At 33.3% G+C, this 23,780-nt stretch overlaps 1 protein-coding gene across 9 annotated transcripts in view; it reads right to left on the bottom strand.

The window, feature by feature from the left end:
• Positions 1 to 1,163: 1,163 nt before the first annotated feature.
• USP53 (ubiquitin specific peptidase 53) overlaps positions 1,164 to 23,780 on the bottom strand; it is a 76,516-nt gene continuing 53,899 nt past the window's right edge. For all 9 annotated transcript variants that reach the window (XM_034959073.3, XM_055111779.3, XM_034959069.4 and 6 more), the window contains 7 exons: positions 22,808 to 22,970; positions 22,181 to 22,333; positions 20,764 to 20,910; positions 18,565 to 19,303; positions 16,886 to 16,962; positions 5,401 to 5,497; positions 1,164 to 4,325 (listed from right to left, as the gene is read on the bottom strand). In XM_034959073.3, the coding sequence (XP_034814964.1) occupies positions 3,452 to 4,325; positions 5,401 to 5,497; positions 16,886 to 16,962; positions 18,565 to 19,303; positions 20,764 to 20,910; positions 22,181 to 22,333; positions 22,808 to 22,970 (2,250 nt within the window). In that variant the 3' untranslated portion in view covers positions 1,164 to 3,451. The remainder of the gene's footprint in view (positions 4,326 to 5,400; positions 5,498 to 16,885; positions 16,963 to 18,564; positions 19,304 to 20,763; positions 20,911 to 22,180; positions 22,334 to 22,807; positions 22,971 to 23,780) is intronic.

Here is a 23,780-nt window from a genome sequence, read left to right as displayed (position 1 = left end):
CCTGGCTGGAATAAAAAGGCAGAGGAAGGGCAAATTCTGTCTTCTCTCTGCTTGAACAGGGACATCCATGTTCTATCCTTGGACATTGGTTCTCCTGATTCTCTGGCTTTCAGACATGGACCAGGGCCCCTGGTTCTCAGACCTTTGGGTTTGGACTGGAACTACACCATTGGCTTTCCTGCGCTTACTGTCTGCAGAAAGCAGATTGTGGGACTTCTCAGCCTCCATAATCACGAGAGCCAATCCCTCATAATAAATTTATTTCTATATATATCCTGTTGATTCTCTTTCTGTGGCGAACCCTGACTTAGTAATATGACATGACTGTAATTGGCATTTTCAAAATGGTGGCAGTATGAAGGCTGAATCTTTCCTATAGGTAAGAAATTGTACCTACCATTAAACTGTGCCATAGCAAGTATAGTGACTGCTTACATTGCCCTCAGTTTGAAGGCTTTTAAGAAGTGGATAAATGGAACTCCAAGAAAAGTTGCAAACTTGCTAAGATAACAAAACAAAAAAGACATCAAAAGAAAATCAATGTGACTTTACTCTGATAAATTCTTTTGTAAATTTCACACCATTTTATATAAAGTGAAATGATTGTTTTAGTAGTTCCTTTTGAAATGAACTGGCTTATTAGCAGTTGCAAGGGATAGTTTTTAGGGAGCTTAACCTGAACGTTTTAGGATGTAAAGAGCTGCAAATACTCAGTCCGTAAGTGGCGTGAAGACTTCAGCCTGTGAGCTAAGAATATTTTTTACATTTTAAAATGGGGAAAAAAAAAACTTTCATGACATGAAAGTTATATGCAATCTGGATTTCTATGTTGACAAAGTTTTACTGGAAAACAGCCATGCTCATTCATTTACATATTGTTTATGGCTGCTTTCACATTACAAAGGCAGAGTTGAGTAGTTATTACAGAAATATTATGGTCCACAAAGCCTAAATTATTTTCTATCTTTATAGGAAGTTTGCCAACTCCTTTTCTAAGGAGCTGTGCTTTAGACCTTGCTGGAGTTTAACTCCTAGGATCTCCTGTGATAACAGTTTATGATCAGTGAAATTCCAAGTACCCGTGACTTAACATGTCCCATAATAATCCACGTTGGTGGGAGGGTGACACACAGTTCATGAATGCAAAGAGAAGTCCAATCATATAAACTTAAAAATCAGTTTATCTTAAAATTTTTTTGAATTAGAAGAAATTGATTTCACATGAAAATATAACATTCTGAAGGTAAGTATTTTAAACATTACAACTGTTGGCTGAAATATTTACAAAGTTATAATAAGCTTATAACTGGATGAAAGCATCTATAAAAATAAATAGGCACCCTAGATGTAAAACTTTTACATGAAATAAAATGATTAGTATATATGTATCAATCTGTATTTGGAGTGTTGAATCAACATAAAAATAAATGGTCATTTTCTAGTTTGTGTAGTAGTACATGAGTCAGGAGGTTTCAACTGGACATTTCTATTTGATGTCTACAACTCAACTGAGTTGAAAAGACAAATGTCTGAGACTGCTGTTAAATACAAAAATTAGTTTAAATGTTTCAAATAATACATTTCCAACTCACATCTTAACCAAATAGAAAAAAAAAACTACACAAACTTTGTGAAAGCTATTAAAAAACTTGAAGCCCATTTTTCTAGTATCTTACAATGTTATAAAAGAAGTAAAAACTTTGGTATTTTAAATACAGGTTTACAAACTTTACATTATTTACAAACCCTCCATACTAAAAAATTATGTTAAAAATAAGCTTTCTTAAAAGATAAAATTAATTTGGCATTCAAGTATTTCTAACTTACGAGAATATAAAGTAATGATCACTCACTATTACAGTTTAAAAAGGCTAGTAAAAACTATAGGCAGAAGATAAAATTTGGCCAAGACTTGGTAACTGGGTGAAGTTAGACTTTTATAAGCAATTATTTTCTGTTTATCTAACAGTATTCACATTAAATTATTTACAACATTAGAATGTTTTAACACGATTTACGCAATCAGTCAAGTGGCTACATTTACTAGTTTATTGAATATGAGGTTTATCCATTTAGGAATGTAAGGAAAACTTTAGTTCTGTTTCTCAGTTATCAGGAGTGAACATAAAACTATTCTAAACCACAATTAGTTTACCAGCATAGTACAAAATAAAATGACAACTAACGAAATAAAGCAATTAAAGTAACTTATTTTTACTCATAAGGTTACCATAATAATAAAAATTCCTTTAATTTTCAAAGCACTCTTCATGAAAAGTAGTTGGGGTAAAATTACTATTTGTTCAAAGTAGAATAAAAGGGAAGGATGCTCTAATTAAACATTTTATTAAAATTAAACTCTCTATATGAAAGGTAGAAATTTAATCTGGAAACCTAGATAGATTTTCAAATTCAGATAAAATGGGTTGACAACCTATAAGCAGGTAATATTACAGCAAAGAAAATGTAGGCAATTACAGTGACATTCCCAATAAGAGGGGGCCCTACATTAATTCCTAACACTGGTGGTTAGCAGCCCAAAGTAAACCAAACCAAAATAAAGACCTTTCACATTTCATATAAAATTAGAAAAAAAGTAACGAGATAAATAAATACACTAAAGTTTAAGTATTTTAACTTTTTAACTTACATGGCTAAAGTAGCATTTATGAATACCTATAATAGTCAAAGGCCTAATTTATCTTAACTAGATATTCTGAAGACAAAAATTCTAGGAGCAAAATTAAATTCCATCTGATCTTGAAAACTTACAAATTGTTAATCATATAAGGCTTTTTTCCCCAAATGCTATCAAATTCATAAGTCATTTTTTTTAAGACACTTAAAGGGATCTTATGCAGTGACTATCATAGAAGTCAAAAACAAATGGGTGAAGCCCTTTTCTGGTTACCCATTAGAAAGTGCTTCTTCATAAAGCAATTCTTTGACAAAAAAGTACCAGGCTATGTATCACCTGGTACTTTTCAATTAGCATAGTTTATAATCTCCATACATGAGTACTGGTTAGTTTAATACTTCCCAGTCTACTGGCCACAAAATAGGGGGACAAATTTAATTTTTATTCAACTGTAGCATATGACAAATGAATTATTATATCTCCCTGATTTTCTATTTTTCACGGCACGCCAAGACTATTCAAAGGGAATTTCTAAAATATCTAAGATATTGATCATAAAATTATATATGTGTATACACATATACACGTACGTATGTATAGTGATTAACAACTTTAAAGATGCCACAGGCTTTAATTTTATGTATCACTAGGTTTGGTCAGTAGGTTCCTATTATATTTAAATGGCCTCTGAGAAGTAAAAGTTGGTCAATTTTACCAGTTATCTATTACAATGTATGCTAGGTTTATATCTTTGTTCAGAAGGGCAGCTTGAACCAAGATTATTATGTAACACAGGTCTAGTCCTTTTTCACTCTAAGATAGTGAATTATTACAAAAGCCACTGCTCTCTGGAAAAGACAGCTTGGGCCTCTGATGGTATTTCAATCTATATGTATCCGTCATGCAGCTATCAACTGAAAAATAGGTAGTTAATGCAACTGTCTCATTTGGACAGGTAGAAATAGAGTCTAGTTCTGGTTGGCAAAATGCATCAATGGCACCTGAGTTTGCCTGAAAATCGTTAGTTGAGGAGCTGGATGGACAGTTTGGTGTGTTGCCAAAACATTCTCTCACTTGAAATGTTTCTTTATGTCTTTCATCATTCATATGTGTACTCACTTCTAAACTTGGTTCTGAAGCTGTACTTAAACTGTGCTTCGGAAGATGAGAGGTAGCTTTAAACACCTCTGTAAGTTTGACATCAGGTGTAGATTCGCTTTTCTCTGACTGTGGCACACTGGTTATAGCATATTTCTTTGGTGGCAAAGGGGGTGGTAGATTCTGGCAAAAAAGTTTTGGCATCTGACACCCATCAGATCTGCTGGCTGACTGAATTATACATTCTGTGGATAGAGAGTTCTCAAAGTAACATTGATCCATAATATTTTGCTGCTGGATGAGAGGAGCAGTTTCTGGCTTTAACCGAACAGTTCTTAGGTGTGAAGACCATAATGAAGATGGTTCATTACTGTTCACTCTCTTCCCAGAAGCAGAGTTATCAACGTGAAAAGGCAAACCTGTTCTCTCAGAATTTTCTATATTAAGCCACTCAGAAAATTTGCATTCATTTGGTTTTTCAAGTTTCTGTTCATCTGACTGGTGGATATGTTCTCTTGCATTATGGTCCTTGGGTATTTGTAGACTGGATGAAGGAAATAACTTTCCATTGTCTTCATGTACATGTGATCTGAAATATGAAAATAAAAACAAAGCTAGAACACCCTATGCAAATATATGAAACTAGGGGAAAATAAACATTTGTTTTGTAGTTTGATTTTCCCAAAATACAGTTTATATTATTTTTACAACAAAACCACAAAAATGGAAAGATATTTGCAACCATTAACATTTTCAACTCTCTCCAAATCCAAACTCTTTATGTCAGAATATGTGAGTGTTTACCAGAAACACCCATCATTACCAGAATCCCATTTCTAATAATTAGAAATATAATTTTAAAAACTCACTTCAACTCAAAACACTAAAATTACATTTATTTGTAACAATATATAGAACTTGAGGAAAGTGTTAACAGTCAAACAGTACTCTAAAACATCTCCCCACCAACACTCCAAACTTTAAAGGCAATAGAGGTAGAAGTACTTAAATTTTGATATGTAGCAGTATAGTATATTAATTACTTTATTATATTTTGCAAATATATTTATATTATATTTGAGGGTCTTGCTATGTTGCCTAGGCTGGCTTTAAACTGGCCTCAAGTGATCCTGCTGCCTCAGCCTCCTCAGTAGCTAGGATTACAGACATGTACCACCACATCACACCTGGCTGTATACTAGTTTAAAATAATGTAATCAAGATTATCTTTAGGTAATAGTTATTTTCTAAGGTGAGGGTAAATGATGCCATATTGCAAATTATTTTTCTCATATGAATTATGTGGAATTTAATTAGAATGCAATGGTTAAAGAGAGTTGAGGATTTGCTAGGTAGATGGAGCTATAATCAAATCTCAGCTCGATTGTTTTGGTCACATTACTTAACCTAAGCTTCAAATTTTCTCTTGTAAAATATCACCTACCTCATAAGAGTGCTGTGAGGATTGAAACAGACAATCAGATACTGTACCTGGTACTTTGTAAGCTCTCTATCCTTAGATCCACATTCTATTAATGATTCCCAATAAGAAAGGCATCTTAATACTGTAGACCCATTGCTTTCAAAGTAATAATATGTATTTATGCCCTTCTGATAAACAACGTGCCTATAATACATGTATTTAGGGAAAAAAATATGGTTACCTTTTTATCAAATGATTTTTTATTTGTAAATGTGATTCTGGGTGGAATTCGTGAGATTTATAGCCTGCTTCCAAATTCCTGAGTTCTTTTCTAAAGCCTAGGGTTGGGTGGGGTGGGGAGAAGAGATGAGGAAAACAAAATAATTTAAATTATGTTACAGAATTTATTTCATTTATACTTTTCTATATTTACATAAAGCTTTCTATAAACAGGTAATCTCTTCCAATTTAAAAAAATGAATTCTTTAAGACCCAACTCAAAATAACAGTTCTTTTTTGAATGCTTTATGCAAAATTTCTTCAGTTTATTATCACTTGAGGGTGTCATCCATGATGGAATAGTGCTGTTCCTGCTGGGTCATGCAGATCTGTGTATGTGTTTTCCCTGTTACTTAAGACAAGATCTTTACTGACCAAGTGTTAACAGTGAAAAAACCCTGCATTTGAAGATCGCTGGCTTGAGTTGAAGTTTGGACTCACTAATTATGGGTAGGTAAACAAGCCTCTTAACCTCTTAAAATCTCAGTTCCCTCACTTATATAATGGGATAATGATAATCCATTTTACCTACCTCATGGGAATATTAGGAATTTAAACTGAATTAAAATTGGTAGGAGGTTATTATGATAGCATATAAAATATACCACTACTAATTAGCTACCATTTATTGACTGCTTACTCAAGTTGTGAGAAGTGGATATTTCATTTAATCTTTACAATAACCTTATAAAGAAATGACTATCAACTTGATGTTACAGATGAGAAAACAGTGGCTTAGAAAGGTTAAGTATATATATCGATATACTACAGAATTAGATCTTTATGACTCAAAAGTCCGTGCTCTTAACCATGATGCCATAATGCTTCCTAATAATTGATACTTAACTTCTCTCCTGGTTCTGACATTTAATAGGCACCAAATAGTTTTTTAATTTAATTTTAATGAAGTCTTATGAAAAAAGTTATACTAATTTACAATGTGACTTTTGTTACTTCCAAGTGTCTTCCAAGCCTGCTACATGAGATTTCAGATACCAAATTAATCATTTTTTCTCTCTCTCTCTAATTATAGCTAGCTATTGATTAGAGCCTAAAGGTCAATATGGCACCACATAAAATACAGCAGGTCTATTTCCCTCTGAACAATGATTCTAAGAGAATTCACTGGAGAGCCTTTAACAATATTAATGTTCAGAGTAAAACATTATCTACATTTGGATTTCTCTCTACAAAACATGACCTTAACTAAAACAGCTCTAATAAAAATGACTATTGCCCTCTAATCTTTAATACAATTAAATGAAATTAATGTCCAGACTACAGATAAAGTAGGCCCAACTGAACAAACAAAACCCTGAAAACTAAAAATTATTTTAAAAGGTAGAGATGAAGAAAAGGGAAGTAAGACATTTGGATTTGTACAGGAGTTTACCTAACACCATCTCAGTTTTTGATTCCCCCTTATGGGAGAACAAGTGCTTTATATCTGAGAACCTGAAGGTCTACAGGGAGCTTTTTCCTTTACTAAGGCACAAGGGTCCTGGGGCACCAATATACCGATAGAAAAGTCACAACCACCAATGTATCAACAAAACACAAAAGTATCTTTAATTACTTTGTGAACATCATCACCCACTTATCGTAGAAATGAGAAGTAGAAAACTGTATAAAATTATTTTAGTCATGTACCACCACAATAATGATAGCTACAGTTTATGGAATACCCAATATGTACCAAGTCTTAAGATTATGCTTGTTCAGCAATTCTCGAAGTGTGGCCTTGGACCCCTGGAGGTCTCCGAGACCCTTTCAGAGGGTCTATGAAGTCAAACTATTTTCATGATAATATTAAGATGTTACTTTACTTTTTGACTGTGTTGCCATTTACACTGATGGCGCAAAAACAATAATGGATAAAACTGTTAGCATAATTCAAGGCAGTAACACTAAACTGTACTAATTGTATTCTTCATTGCCATATACTTGTGTTTTTTAAGCCAGTTTTACTTAAAGAATGCTTGATGAAACAGTAACAATTATTTTATTAAATTACTTCATTTGCACATCTTTTTATTATTCTATATGAGGAAATGGGAAATATGCATAAAGCACTTTTGCTGTGGTAATACTAAGCATGACAGCTGTTTGAAGAAAACTTGTATCCACCACCAGTTTTGCAACTTCCCAATACTTATAAAGACTTTCTGCTAGTATCTATGGTGATAGTAACAAAAATCGTTTTTAGAAAGATATTAGTGAAATGTATCAACACTTGGAAGCCCTGCATAACTCAGCAAACCAGTATTTTTTTTTTTTGTTTTGAGACAGAGTTTCGCTCTTGTTGCCCAGGCTGTAGTGCAATGGCATGATCTCGGCTCACTGCAACCTCCGCCTCCCAGGCTCAAGCAATTGTCCTGCCTCAGCCTCCTGAGTAGCTGGGATTTCAGGCATGCGCCACCACACCTGGCTAATTTTTTATATTTTTAGTAGAGACGGGGTTTCTTCATATTGGTCAGGCTGGTCTCGAACTCCAAACCTCAGGTGATCCGCCAGCGTCGGCCTCCCAAAGTGCTGGGATTACAGGTGTCAGCCACCATGCCCGGCTGCAAACCAGTATTTTTTAAATGACCATACATGGATGTTACAAAATCATGCATGAGTAAAGTATCCATTCAAAGTGCAAGACAGACTGATGTATTTTAATGTAATGGAGGACTAAAAGTTAAATACTATGGTTTCAGATTTCACACTGCATTAAAGAAACTACTACTTGGTGTAGTGTCAAAGAAGAATATCCACAATTTTTAGGAAAAGCTATTAAAATATTCCTATTTCCAACTGTATTATCTGTGTGTAAATGGGCTTTCTTCATACATGAAAACATCACAACAGTCTGATGCAAAAACAAGAATCCAGCCATCTTACATGAAGCCAGGCATTAACTGAGATTTGAAAGCATAAAACAATGCCATTCATCTCACTAAATTTTTGTTTTCAATAGTTAATTTTCATTTAAAAATGTTATTTGTGTTAGCATGTACTGGGTTTATTTCTTTAAATGAATAAATATTTTGAAAGTTTCAGTTTTAGTGCCTAATCTAGCAAATGTTGATAGACATAACCTATATAAGACATAACCTATATAAGACATAACCATAACAAAAGCTCTTTTAGGTCATAAATCCTTTTCTAAGATTATAAAGATATCTGAGGCCCAAAAGTTTGACAACTACTGTTCTAGTTGGTAATAGTTGTCTTTTAAAACATCAGTCACAACTGTTCTGTGAAACAATTCCCCTTTTTACACTTGAGGAAACTTAGGCTCAGGGAAGTTAAGTGACCTAATCAATATTCTATATATCTGATAAGTAGGAGCATTTAAACCAATCCAGGGTTCACTCCAAAGCTAGTGCTCATGCCACTGCACTATGCCATTAACATACAAAGTCATTATACTAAATCTCCTTCTGATGAAACTAGGCCACTAGTGTGAACATCAAATAACGTGCTGATGCCCATAGAAGATAGCAAAATATATGGCATTAGCATGAACTGTCAATTAATTGTCTACACTTCTGTAACATTTCTAGTAAGTTTTTCTGCATTCTCCTGTATTTTTAGTTGACATTTTCATCATGTTCATTTATCTCATTTTCCTCTCATTCTCCTGCTTCTACTTTACTGTACACCAAATCTATGAAGACTGCAAAGAAAACAAAGTTATTAAAGCAGTGATTTTATTTTTTAAACAATAAGTGTTCTTTATCTTAGATATTTTTTAGGTATTGCCCTATAGGGGGAAAATAATCTATATTTGATTATGATCAGGCTCTGCAAGTTAAATCTTGGAAGCAATTTCCAAGAAAGAGTCATGTAATATACATGAGAATTTAATACCCTCTATGCCAACATCGCTCCATATAGTAAATAATAAAAACTTAAGATGGTAGAATGAGAGGAACTATAAATCTGGCATTCATTTAAGATTTAACACGTTTACTTCCACTAAATTGCAGTAAGCGCTCTGATTATATATGTGCCTTAAAAAAAAAAATTTCCCCAGAAGTTAACACAGTATCTAGCACACAAAAGACATTCAAATGAAGGTCTGCAGAATAAACAATTGCCTCAAAAACACAGTTTTACTTCTTTTAAGTCACCTCCACCCTGCCCATCATGTTCCCAACTCAGTGGTGCAAGACAAGTTAAGTATGAATTGAGACAAATCTTATCTTTCCCTCCCACTTATCTCAAGTCTATAAGTGCTATACTCATAACACTTTTAAAAAGCAGTAAAATTTATCCCAGAGTCTCTCTAGAAGGAATATATTATTTTTCATGTTTAAGAAAATCACTGTGGGTAAGCCTGACACACTGCCTGAGGCTCAAAAACTTTGCCAATCTTTTCAACAGCTATTTTATGATTAAAAAAAGATGTGACAAGAAATAAGATGTCAAAAAGAACTTCAATAATTTGTCAATGTTCACAGCTTAATTTTTAAGTTGAAATGTAATTTGCTACCCAGTGTGATTTTTAACTTCATATTATTAGCCAATTCATAATTTATTCGCCAATTCGTAATTTCAAGTTTAATATTCACAAACAAGAAACAAGTAAATATTTAGTTCTTAAGTAATTCTTTACTTTTATAAATTATTCACACAATGGGCAGCAGGAGGCAGCATAGGTTTTATGAGCATGTTTGAAATTTTAATATCACTGTGGCAGGCATTCAACCAAGTGGTTTGACTTCAGAATTCCAACTAACTTAAAAATAGATATGTTATTTTTCTCTTCTGCTGACATAGACATCCATGTGTCTTTGTGAGGAATTTTGGCTCCAGGTTATTCGCAAATCTAAGTCCAATTTTAACGCTTTGACACAGAAAAAAAAAAACCTCAGTACCAAGGCAAGAAACTTTAATAATGCCCATTTTGATTCTGTATACAAAAAAACCCAAAGCAGAGTATTCAAGAAATCAAAATATATATTTCATCTAAAAAAAAAGACCTATGTTTAAAATAGACATATATATATATTTACAAACCCTAAACATTCAACAGCAATAATCAAATCAATGACTGAATTTACAATAAAAATACATTTGAAATAAATTTGAATATTTTAGAAAAATCAGAAAACTTTAACTAGATAAATATTTATGGATAAATTTACTACATACTAAAAGGAGTAGAGAGATACTTTAATATGTAGTAATAATCTATACTATCTGAAACCTAAATTTGGGGATTTTACAAAATAATAAAGCAGGAGTCAATAAATGCTTTTTGCACTTGGATTATAATTTAAAGGAAAAGCAAATATTGCTATTTTGCTACAAAGTAAATTTCAATCCCAGAAGTTTGGTTTTAAAAAAGTACATAGGTAGCCATTTGGTGGTCCTGGGTAGGCCACAGCAAGAGAAGAGATTATGTGTTACCAGTTTGTGAAATTTTTAGAGAAAAAATGTTTAAAATGCATAGAAAAAAAATCGGCTGACAAAAGTACTTCTCTAAATATACTTTCTAATGTATTTATCTTAAATGAACAAACTTGGTAGTTTGCCAAAAACATCTTAGAGAAAACTTATGTATATGTACAAACACTTCTGACAAAATTTTTTATTGACTTAATTCTAGGATGTAACAACATTAAGGACAGTATATTTCACTTAAGAAAGTGGAGGTACAGACTATTTGTACAAGAAGAAATAAGGGACTTAACAGATTTTTAAACCACTGATTAACTTCTTTCACTCCTATTTGTTATGTCCCAGATCATGACTCTCAGCATTAACTAATCCTGACTTCTAGGATCAACTGAGATTAAGCCAAGTATTGCAGACTCCGGAAGCAAATGGCAAAAGTTCTTGAAAGACCTAATAATTCTTTTGTGATCTGTTACATATGATCTATAAATATCCTAACCTACTATGTACTTACCTCAGTAGATAACCGTACCTCATAGAAAAAAGAAAGTCCATTAGGTATAAACACTTCAACTGTTCTACCTAACACAAATACACACTAATCAGTATCTGCTCTCATCTTTCTCTCCTTCATCACAGAAAAGCTGCCATCCTTTTCATTCAAATCCTGTCTTTACCTTGTTTCCTTCTCACTCTGCCTAAAGGGTCTTACTCCATCAATTACTGTTCTGTTCTATTCTTCATGCCTTTCTCTCCCTCTGTACATCATTAGTTCCTTATCTTCTGCAATATAAATACCAAGCATGTCCACTTGAAAACAAACAAAACAAAACGCAAACTAAGCATTTAGTTTCATTTTCTCCTCTAGGTATGCTATTCACAGCAAATGTTTGGAAAGACAGACAAAAATTCATTTCTTTACTTCTCTTGCTTCCTGCTATAAAAACATAAAGTCTTAGAGATTTTCATGGTCAAAAGCACATTGCTCTAAGAACTTTGCAATAGGTGTCCTCAGTTAATATGAAAAAGTACATAATGCACTTCAAGGGTTTTTTATTGTGGTAAAATATATATAACAAAATTTATTATTCTAACTATTTTTAAGTGTACAGTTCAGTGGCATTAAGTACATTCACACTGCTGTGCAACCATTAGTCTACTGTAATCTTTTGACTTTTTACTTGGAAATAAATTTTCAAAATTCAGAAAATTTGAAAGATTTAAAAAGTATAAAACATACTTTTTATAAGAAGAAATCATTTTTGTAAGAAGAAATCATTTCTTCTGTCTCGAATGTAATTTAAGGCGTGTGAAATCCCTCCACTACAATTCCATTTTAAAAAGGGGGCTAAAACATTCCAAATGGCATTGTGGCAATTTAAACAATGTTCCCAAATATAATGGCTTTAGGCAGTTTAGGGATGGATTTTTGCAGCAGAATTCATCATGACATAGGCAGACAAGCCTATATAATATCTCTATTAATGGAAAAAAAGCAGTATATTATATCCTTTCTCCAGATTCAGCTATTATTAACATTTTAATAATAGGGTTTTTTTTTTTTTCCTGGACCATTTGAGATTAAGTTACAAACATGGCCCTTTACTTCTAAATACCTCAATTCTACTTCAATCTTGCATCTATGTCTAATGTTCCTCAAACACTGCTTTTACTATACCACTAATAAATGCTAAATCAAACTGGCACTTTTTAATCCTTATTCTGCTTAATCTATGGACACTCTTCCCCTGAAAGATCTACACTTCTCTGTTTTTTCCTTTGATAACCCCGTCTCCAATATTTTCTCATATCTTTCCAGCTCCCCCTTCTCATTCCTTTCTATACTTGCTCCTTCTCTCTAGCTTTAGCTCACTTCTCTTCCTCAGCAAAGCCAATGTTCCTTACTTTGTCTATTTCTTGCCCTTCGATCTCCAATTTTCCTAAAGGATCCTGTCTGTGTCTGTGGCATTCAATTCCTATATAGGTGGATGGTTATTAAATATATAATCTTTCCTGAGTTTTAGACTTATATTCCTAACTGCCTAATAATGCTGTTTACCTAGATGATAAACTCAACAAATTAAAATATAAACTTGGCATCCTTCCACCCCCAAAATCTGTTCCTTCTTCCTATATTCCCCATTTTGCTAAATGGCAAATCTAGTTGTATACATCCCAAATACATCTATCCCTGCTTCCCTTTCTCTCATTTGGTACGTGTCACAAAAGCTAACTAATTATCCTGCCCTCATATGCTTATCATCTCTCAAATATTTCTTGACATTGGTACTGCCCCCAACTTTTCTCTCCTAGGCTATTACAATCATCATCTAACTAATTTTTCTCCCACTGTCCCAAATTTATCCTCTATACTACCACCACCACAGTCTTTTCCAAAATGCAAATTACAGTATACCATTTTTCTTATCCTTTGGTGCCTCTCCATTTCCTCTATGATTAAAAAATAGCACAAATTTTCAGCATAATTTGGCTTCTATCCCTGTTGCCATTATCCCATAATTCCATGCATGCACTTCTGCCCTGCATATACCAAACTACTTGTGTTCTTCAAATATGTGATGCTTTCTCCTGACAATGTGTTTTAAACATATCATTTATTCTGTCTTGAATGTAATTTAAGGCGTGTGAAATCCCTCCACTACAATTCCATTTTAAAACAGGGGCTAAAACATTACAAATGGCATTGTGGCAATTTAAACAATGTTCCCAAATATAACAACTTTAGGCAGTGTAGGGATGGATTTTTGCAGCAGAATTCATCATGACATAGGCAGACAAGCCTATATAATATCTCTATTAATGGTATAAAAAAAGAAATAACGGTGGCATTATTACAGATTTTGGTCCTCTACCATTAAATATACTTGCATAGACTAATATTAAAAATTGACAAAATGTCAAGAAAATATGAAAGTAAGAAATTTCTAAGGCTCTTTAAATTTTAAGTCTTTTAGCTATTGATATAAAATGATTCTATAGGTCAGTAATGTAAGTGTGCCCTCATTTTATAAGAAATAGAAATGACCAAGAAAATCATATATAGTCACAAAATTATAATAAATTGTCCCTTACTGGGGGAAAAAACCATGCACAGCAAGTTTTTAATTTGGGAAAAAAATTCCTATATCACTTTTCCACATATTCTCAGTCCCAGACTGGGGGAAGAGAATACATAATACCACAAGGCACAACACAAACAGATGTTCTGAAGTCAAAGACTGGCTTAGAGAACCGTGGTAGGCTTTGAAGTAGAAAGTTTATGAAATCAGAAATAACTTTAAAATAGTATAATTTATTTAGTTAAATAAAGAGTGGGTTACACAAAACCACAATACAATACCTATTAAAACAGAAAATAACAAGTGCTAGTGAGGATATGGAGAGACTGGAGTCCTTATGCACTGCTGGTGGGAATGTAAAATGGTGCAGCTGCTGTAAAAATAGTACAGCAGTTCTTGAAAACATTAAACATATAACTACCACAGGACCCAGCAACTGCACTTTTGGGTATATATTCAAAAGATTTCAAAGTAGGAACTCAAACAGACATTTGCACACTAATATTCATTGCAGCATTATTCACAATAGCCAAAGGATAATAACAACCCACATGTCCACTTACAGATGAAAGCATAAACAAGATGTGGTATATAATACAAAGGAATGTTACTCAGTCTTAAAAAGGAATGAGATTCTGATACATCTACAACATGGAGGAACCCTGAAGTCATCATGCTAAGTGAAATAACTCACACACAAGAGGACAAATATCATATGGTTCCACCTATATGAGGTACCTAAAATAGTCCAATTCTCAGAGACAAAAAGTAGAATGGTGATTGCCAAGGGCTGGGAGGAGGGGAGAATGAGGAGCTGTTTAATGGGTAGAGAACTTCAGTTTGAGAAGATAGAAAAGTTCTGGAGATGGATGGTAGTAATCGTTGCACAACAGCATGAATATACTTAATGCCACTGAACTGTACACTTAAAAATAGTTAGAATGGTAAATTTGGTTATACATATTTTACCACAAAAAAGCATTTTTAAGTGCATCACACACATACTTTCATATTAAATGAGGAAACCTCCTGCAAAGTTCTTATAGCAATGTACTTCTGACCATCAAAATCTCTACGATCTTGTGTTTTTATAACTATCAGGAAGCAAGCATCATTTTGTAACAAGTACTGAACTTGCAGTTATTGTTCAATCTCACTGACTTTTGCTATGATTTCTGGCCAACCCTTTACTGTTTCCTGTAATACTTGGTTACCAAACTTATCAGATTTTATCAGGCGAGACATTCTAATATGGGAAAGGAAGGTTATTTCCTTAATATAAGTGTTTCCTTCTGATAGTATACCATTTGATGAAAACAAAATAATTTAACATTTAATCACATTCTTTGTCTGCAAACTGAAAAATAATCCCCACAAAAGCCTTAAGCATAACAAAGACTAAAAAACTTTAAAATTTGCTGTTCATTGCTCTTTTATATTGTGAAAAATTATATCCCTTCTACTCCTCTGAATTATAAAATTTGAAAACATTGTCTTTGATTGCAACATAATAATCCCTTTGCTAATCATCTTCCTTGACTTCTCTCCCCCAAATTCTTCAGGTATATACTCCCAATAGGAACCCTGAATCCTGTATACATTCAAATATCTAACTTTCTTTGCTTCTGGGCTGTTATGTGTTGCTAACAAATCGCCTATAATAATCCCACACCATTGCATAGTTATTGGTGCCAAATTGAACTTTTCCAGAAGGCTCTTTATCAATCTTTCTATCTGTTCTTAACTACTATGGCAGTCATTAGAGTTGTTCACACATACTTCCATTCAATTCCAAGCACCTGTAAAATTGCACTTTTCTACCTTCTCTGAAATCAGGCCTGGTTAGAAGACTAGCTCTGGTCAATGATACAGAAGTGGAAGTGCATGTGTCACTTCGGGTTTGAAGTTTTAAGAGTTGGCAGGTGATTCTCCACAATATATCTTCCTTTATGTCCTCCTCACCCATATCCCCTTAGCCTGGGATCCTGAGTGACTCCTAAGAAGAGACTACACTGACCACCTCTGGACTTGTATTGTGAGCAAGAAACAAACTTGAGTTAACACCTTGAGATTTTGAAGATACTACCATTGCATAATCTAAAACCTACCTATCCTGATAGAGTTTCCCCTTTTCTCATAGCTTTCCCATCTTTTAAAAGCCTTCAAGTATGAATGCTCTCAACTTCCCTCATCATTACTCATAAACTTATCAGTAACAGGACCATTCTTATCTTCTTTACTCTTACCTCAATGGACCATTCTCTTTTTATGCCTATTTCCCATAGACATAAAAGGTAGGAGGTAAATAAAGTCAGAAAGACCAACAGTCTACAGCCAGTTTCTAAGCTATCAGAATATGACATTTTTCTTTGCAAATATAGAAATATACCTTCTGTTAAGTAAAAGTAAAGTGTTAACAAGCCACCATAGACAGATACTCCTCCCTATCTGGGTCTCAAATCACAGTTTTAAGGGCTAGTATCAAAAGCAATGTGTTCAAGGGTCCCTAATGTGGACACTTAAAATGCAAACTGCTACCAAAAAAAAAAAAAAAAATTGAAAGACTTCATCATCTAAATCAAAAAAGGAAGCAATCTAATGCTATCTTTAATAAGAGACATATCCAAACAGCACATTAAAAAAGGCTGCAAACTTCAAAAGCAACAGTTATCCAATCAAATAAAAAGTAAGATACAAAACCATTATTAACACTTTGTGAAGTCAATGTGGAAAGTATAGCATGCTTTCTTTTGTATGACAATACAAATACAAAAAAGAATGCTGATTTCCTTCTTTCCACATGTACTTCATTAAAACATATATTAACTTAATAAAATTTGTTTATTGATATTTTAGGGTTATTTAAAAATAATTTTTATAGTCATATAGGATTTTCTCTCAGATACATAATAGCAAACAATAAATTACTATAATTCATTTTTTACAGCAACTATTATATTCAAATAAGCTTTTTACCTTCTAAGTGATGTTGGCTCTGAAGGGAGGTACAGTCCCCACGTTCTTTATTTAGGTTGCTTGTCGTAATCTGGTCACTAGAAAATAAAATACACACTAAACACATCAGGTATTATGGACTGCCTTTGTTTAGTCTAAAAAAAAAAAACAACATTTGTTAAACATTTATTATATGCCATGTGCTGTTCTAGGGCTTAATGTACATTATTTAATACTTAAAAGTAGTTGTTATCTTCATTTTGCAGAAGATAAAGACTGTAAAAGTCAAATTAATTTGCCCAATAATTAAAATCTAAGTCTATCTGGTTATAAAGTCCTGATCTTTCTACTACCCTAGGCTACTCCATTCCAAGAAGAATTATAAAACTACCTTGTCAAGTCTTTTTTTTTTTTTTTTGAGCCAGGACCTTTTGCTCTTTTGCCCAGGATGGAGTGCAGTGGTACAAACATGGTTCACTGCAGCCTCGACCTCCTGGGCTCAAAAATCCTCCCACCTCAGCCTCCCAAGTAGCTGGGACCACAGGCATATGCCACGATACCTGGCTAATATTTTAAAACTGTTTCCTAGAGATGATGAGATCTTTCCATGTTGCTCAGGCTAGTCTTGAACTCCTGGGCTCAAGCAATCCTCCTGCCTCAGCCTCTCAAGGTGCTGTGATTACAGGTGTGTAATCACTACATCTGGCCCTTTCCTTAAGTCTTTATTGAAACAAGCATTTTCATAAAACACGAGCAGTTGATTTTTGCAAATCTACCTTTTAATAACAAATGTGGTCAAATATCAGCTAATATCAAACAAACACATTGTTAGAAGGATTAAACAGTAATATAATAAATGTATTTAGAATTAATTGAACACAAAGTTATTTGGCTGATTTTTTTTATATTTGCTAAAGGGAAAATATCTCTTCCATGAGAATGAGTTGTGACAGTAAAAACTAGCTTCAGTTCTGAGTTACAAATGTTAGAGATGGGATTATAAACATTATATAGATTGAAGAATTAAACAACAGCCTGGGCATAGTGGCTCAGGCCTGTAATCCCAGCACTTTGGGAGGCCAAGGCAGGCGGATCACCTGAGGTTGCAAGTTCAAGAGCAGCCTGGGGAAACCCCGTCTCTAAAAATACAAAAATTAGCCAGGCGTGGTGGTGCGTGTCTGTAGTCCCAGCTACTTGGGAAGTTAAGGCAGGAGAATCGCTTGAACCTGGGAGGCAGAGGTTGCAGTGACCCGTAATTGCGCCACTGCACTCCAGCCTGGGCAACAGAGTGAGACTCCTTCCCCTCCCACCAAAAAAAGAAGAATTAAACAACCACCTTAATGACTTAGATGATACCAATTGAAGTCTGTGCTTTAAAACCAATCAATTGTTGACAGTGACACAACAATGATAATAAACTTCTGTACTTTCCAAATTTTCTAAAAATAAAAAGCTGCTATTTTTGGAATCAGGAAATAACTATTCAAAATGGAAATCTAAAATATCAAATAAACTACAATATCCTAGGTTTCTTTACAGAAACATACTTGTGTTTAAAAGAAACAAACTTTTTAAAGCTCTTTAAAACAGTTCATGCTGTTTCCATTCTATTTAATTGACCCTAAACTTCAAAAATTACTTCATGCAATTAACAAAAAAGAAGAGTGACGGAAAAATGATTCACTCAACTTTTACATTACCTGAAGCATACTGTTTCTTTAACACCACTGATATCCATTACTGTACCATTTCCATCGATAACAGGTGAGTCCAAATTAGTAGATCCATTACTGATGTGATCACTGCTTTCATATCCAGACTCAGTCCTTTGCATCTGCCAATTATCACCATGCACTTTACCCTCTACAAGGCCTTTATTTTTCTCTGCTCCTTTTCCATTAGATTCAAGGGAACTTCTGCTTCCTATTTCCTGCTTCATTTCATCTTCATATATGGTCATTAAACCTTTTTGCTTTGGATTCTCTTTTGGCCAATTACTAAAACTTGGATCCTTGCTAGATTTAGGCTTATTACTGATATTTGGTTTATGTCTTGGACTATGCTGTTTTTTTTCACTTTCACTAAAAATACTATCAACATTTAATGTTTCTCTCATAGGTTTCCAACCTCGGTTCCGGCTTTTACTGCTGCTATTACAGCTGTTTCCTCTATCCCTAGAATCTTGGCTGCTGTCTGTGTCATATCCAGCGCCATTGTCACTCTTAACTTTGCCAGTTATTTTCTCTCCTGGAGCAAGAATCTGGGATTTACTTGAACTTATTATTTGTGCAGAAGCTCGACTCTGAGGTACAACTCGGTCATGTTTATATGATCCTTTTCCTTGACTATGATATAGATGTGGATTCCCATGTTGTTTAAAACCATTTGGGGCAGGAGGTGATCCAGATTGGAAATGTGAAAGGTCTTCATCAACCAAATCTTAAAAAAAAAATTAAAGATACAAATGAATTACTCCTCAGAGCCACCTTGTAGTCACAAGGCAAATACCTGTTAGAGATAAAATGTTAAAGAGTTTTAGGTAAATAGTAATTACAAGTACATATCACATACTGCTTTGAGATTAAAAAGTGCTTTTCCAGTCCTTATGTATGCTTAATGAGGGGTATTATAAAAGAAACTTTAAAAAATGATATCTAAGGTAGATCATAATTGAGGCAGTTTTTAAAAAAATAAGCACTCTATCTCACTCATAACAAAAATCATAAAAATATTTTCCACTTCTTATATTGGTAAAGATTTAAAAGTTTGTTAAACCAATTGTTGCTGAGAGTGTGAACAAACAGACATCCAATCATTGTTGGTGGGAGTAAAAGACTAGTTCAGTCTTTCAAGAGGGCAACTGAGCCACATCTGTCAAAATTAAAAGTAAACATATCCTGACCCAGAAATTCCTCTGAAGGAATTTTATGCTATGGCTATAGGCAAAAACGTATAAAGGTATGTGTGAAAAAAGATGTTGCTGAAGCAAAAATCTTAAATCAGCCTGTAAAGTCTATCACTATCAGTTAAATTATGCTCTGTCCATAAAGAAAAAAGCATAGAACCATAAAGAGACATGCTTATAATGTGGAAATGGAAATACTAAGTAAAGAGGGGGAAGGTCAGGGATTGCCAGAAAAGGAGTCCCTTCACTTAATTTTATAAACTTCCTTATTACTTGAATGTGCCATGAGTGAATTATATCTGTAAGTAAGTTAAACATCGAAACACATATATACAAGTATCCCAGGTTAGAATTAAGAACGAACCAGGATATTTTGCATATTTAGATTTAGTATAGGTGTATTAAAGAACTCATATTAATAAATATATAAAATATAATAGGTCTGGGTACCCCTGTAATCCCAGCACTTTGGGAGGCTGAGGTAAGAGGATCGTTTGAGGCCAGCAGTTCAAGACCACTCTGAGCAACATGGCAAGACCCTATCTCTACAAATAACTTTTTTAAATTTAGCCAGGTGTGGTGACATGTGCCTGTAGTCCTAGCTACTCAGGAGGCTAAGACGTGAGGATAGCTTGAACCCAGGAGTTCAAGGCTGCAGAGAGCTATGATTGTGTCACTGCACTCTAGGCTGGACAAGAGTGAACTCTCACCTCTTCAAAATAAAGTTATTAAAAATAACTTTAATATAATTTAATTTCTATATATAAACTATATATAGGAATTATATATAATTTATATATTTATACATATACAGAAATATATATAATTTATATATTTCTATATTAGATATAGGTATATATATTTAACTTATATATTTATGTATTTTTAATATATATTTTTTAACATATACAGAAATTAAAGTTATAAAATTCAGTTTTAAAATAAGATTTTTAGAAGTTCCTTTTAAAATCAATAGTACAAGATCTTAACTTACCTCTATGTCGTCCTAAATCTTTTCTTTGTCCCTTCTCTAAATCTTTCCTTTGTGAAGAAAGTAAGTTTTTCTGTTCAATAGCTTTCAGAGCACATTCTCTGGAAATGTCTTTTATCTTTTCCCTTTGATCAATGTGACTTAACTTAGCTGTAAAAGAAATCATTCTTACTATGATACAGATCATTTTTCAAATTGCCCAATAAAAATAAAAATTGATCTATATAAAAATATTAAGATATATTTAAAAAGAGCATAGATATGTAGATATATAGTATACAATGGTATTTTTATGATTAAAAACTAGATGTGATTTTTCTTGACACTGGAGATGCATGTTGTCTTTTAAAACTCCTTGTATAGCCCCTAAAACAAGTATAAAAAAAGAAAGGGATCTGCCATTAAAATAATAAGAGCTAAAGGTAACTGAATGGTCACTATTTGCCAGTTGTCTTACTCATTTACTTCTTTGAGGTACAATTACTGTCTCTATTTTGAGTAAGGAAACTGAGGCAGAGAGAAATTAGAAATTTGCCCAAGTTCACAAAGTTTGTAAGTCTAGAACCAGGAATATGAACCCAAGTTGTCTGGTTCCAATGCTTCTATTCTTACACATATATATACTATTTCTGGGCTTAAAACTAGGTGTCTTTTGAAAAACATAAAATGTCTTAATCTAAGAGTATCAATAATCTGTGAAAGGAAAAGAGATACAGCTTCATTAAGAATTTTTAAAAAGCCTTTATTTTAGTTTTTTGTGGATAACTGTTAATTCTCAATCTTACTACCCTTGATTAAATGAGTTACTTTTATGATTACACATTATTTCATTAATATGTTTAAAAGTTGCTAACAAAATCATCCTGAACATCCACACAAGAGTTAGATGTATTTCTAAACTGTAATGGTACACAGTATTGTGAGGTCTCATTTTGGACCTAAGTTACAGAACCTGGCTTGTGAAAATTAGTTATGGGATAACAGTAACAAGACAGAGTTGAATAAAAACGAGGTTAAGAACAAACTACAGCAATAGTAACTTTAAACTGCTGTTGCATCCACTACCAGTAAATTTAATTTTGGCATTTATGCCAAATTACTAACTCATGTTTTTCTGCTCCAAGCTGATAATTAACTCCTTGAATGAAATGCCACATTATTGCTTTATTTGGTAACTGTCCAGATTGCCTCAGGCCTACCACAGTCTGAGTGCATGAAGAAACTCAAACAACTCATGGAATCAAACTGGTCAGGTAAATCTACAGCTCTCAGAGAAATGCATAAATCAAAAGACGAATTTTGTTATCTATTTGTTATTATCTTTTCATAGCCAAGGAAAGCTAGGTAAGCACCCTCCGATAAGTGAAGAAAGGAGGACACTCACTTGGAACTATGTAAAAATGACAATTTAAACACATACCTGGTCCTTTCCCTACACCTGTGTGACTGTGGCTCCGATTAGATGATGAAATATTATCAGTTGGAAATTTCTGATTTTCTCTCTGCTTTGCCTGATCACCAAATCCATTTTCTTTTAAATTATCTGACTTATGAATTACAGGCTTTTCACATCCTTAAAAAGAGAAGCAAAAATGTATCATTCCTTTCCTTCCCATGAGAAGAGATGTTTGAATCATTTTTTTTCAGATTATTTTTAACTGTAAAAAAATTTACTTAAAACTTAAGCAGATTGACATCATTTAAGAATTTTGAATTGCTTTATAATGCATCCAAAAATGACCTAGCTGTTTCGGACTTTTCCAGTTTACTAAATCACTTAAAATGTACTTCTAGAAAGAGCTACTAATGAAGCCTCTTCTGTGATTGTGTGACCGTAATAGTGGGTAACTCCTGAAGGTGCTTCTGAGGCCACCGATGAGAAAAGGTTCATTCCAAAATACTAACAAAAATTACTAAAATTTCCTCAGCTCTACTGGAAGTCAAATTTGAAATTATCCTCTATATTCATTTTATATTCAGAGTATTAGTATTCCTAGTTGACTGTGATAATAGAAAAACATTGAGAATTTTTAAAAGAAAGAATTACCCATATTTTCTGCAACAGATTTGTAATGTGACCAGCTGATGACCTGCCTGAGTGCATCCTCAGTAGAAACTGCTGCGCCATCTGGGTTTGCGTAAAACAAAAGTAGTGGCTGAAAGTGGCATCGAATGCATTTGGAGACAACATCTTTCCATCTAGTTCCAATCTTTTAAAAAAACACAATGAATAAAGACAAAACAAAACCTTGTAATCAATGTGTTACATGAAAAGACAGACTCTGAGTTACTTTACATTTTTAAAAAATTTAGATATGCAGCTGCTAGTAGTTCAAGTATGTATCATATAATTAACTGTATTTAGTAACTAGTGTAAATAAAAATATTTTAAACATTATCATTTAAAAATTTGACGGGCAAAGATTATAAACTTCAAGGTGATTAAATTTTAAAAAGCTTTCCAAATATGTGGTTGACTGACATTTGACAAAGACTTCAAGGCAATTCAATGGAGAAATGTAAGAGTCAGCTCAACAAATGGTGCTACAACTGGAGAAAAAGAACTTTTACCATGAGAAAAATAACTTTAACCTGACTTCATATAAAACAACAAAAAAAATGAACTCAGAATGGCTCACACAAAAACTAAAACTTACAGAAGAAAACAAAAGAGAAAATCTTTGCAACCTTGGGGAAGGGCAGATTTCTTAGCATACCAAACCATAGAAGAAAAATATTTTTAAAATGGACTTAATCTAAATTAATTAATAACTTTTGCTCTTGGAAAGACACCATTAAGAAATTGAAAAAAAATAAGCAACATACAGCTAATAAAGGACTGGTATGCAGAATAAAGAATTCCTACAACACATTAATAAGAAGATAATCCAATGCGAAATACTGGCAAAAAAATTGGACATTTCACCAAAAGAAAGATGTAAGAATGGTCAAACAAGCACATGAAAAGATGCTCAAAATATTACCAATCACAAGGGAAATGCAAATGAAAACCACAGTGA

The sequence above is a fragment of the Pan paniscus genome, chromosome 3, assembly GCF_029289425.2.
Source record: "Pan paniscus chromosome 3, NHGRI_mPanPan1-v2.0_pri, whole genome shotgun sequence".
NCBI lineage: Eukaryota > Metazoa > Chordata > Mammalia > Primates > Hominidae > Pan > Pan paniscus.
Note: the sequence above shows the minus strand (reverse complement) of the source record. Positions and strands in the feature narration are given on the sequence as shown.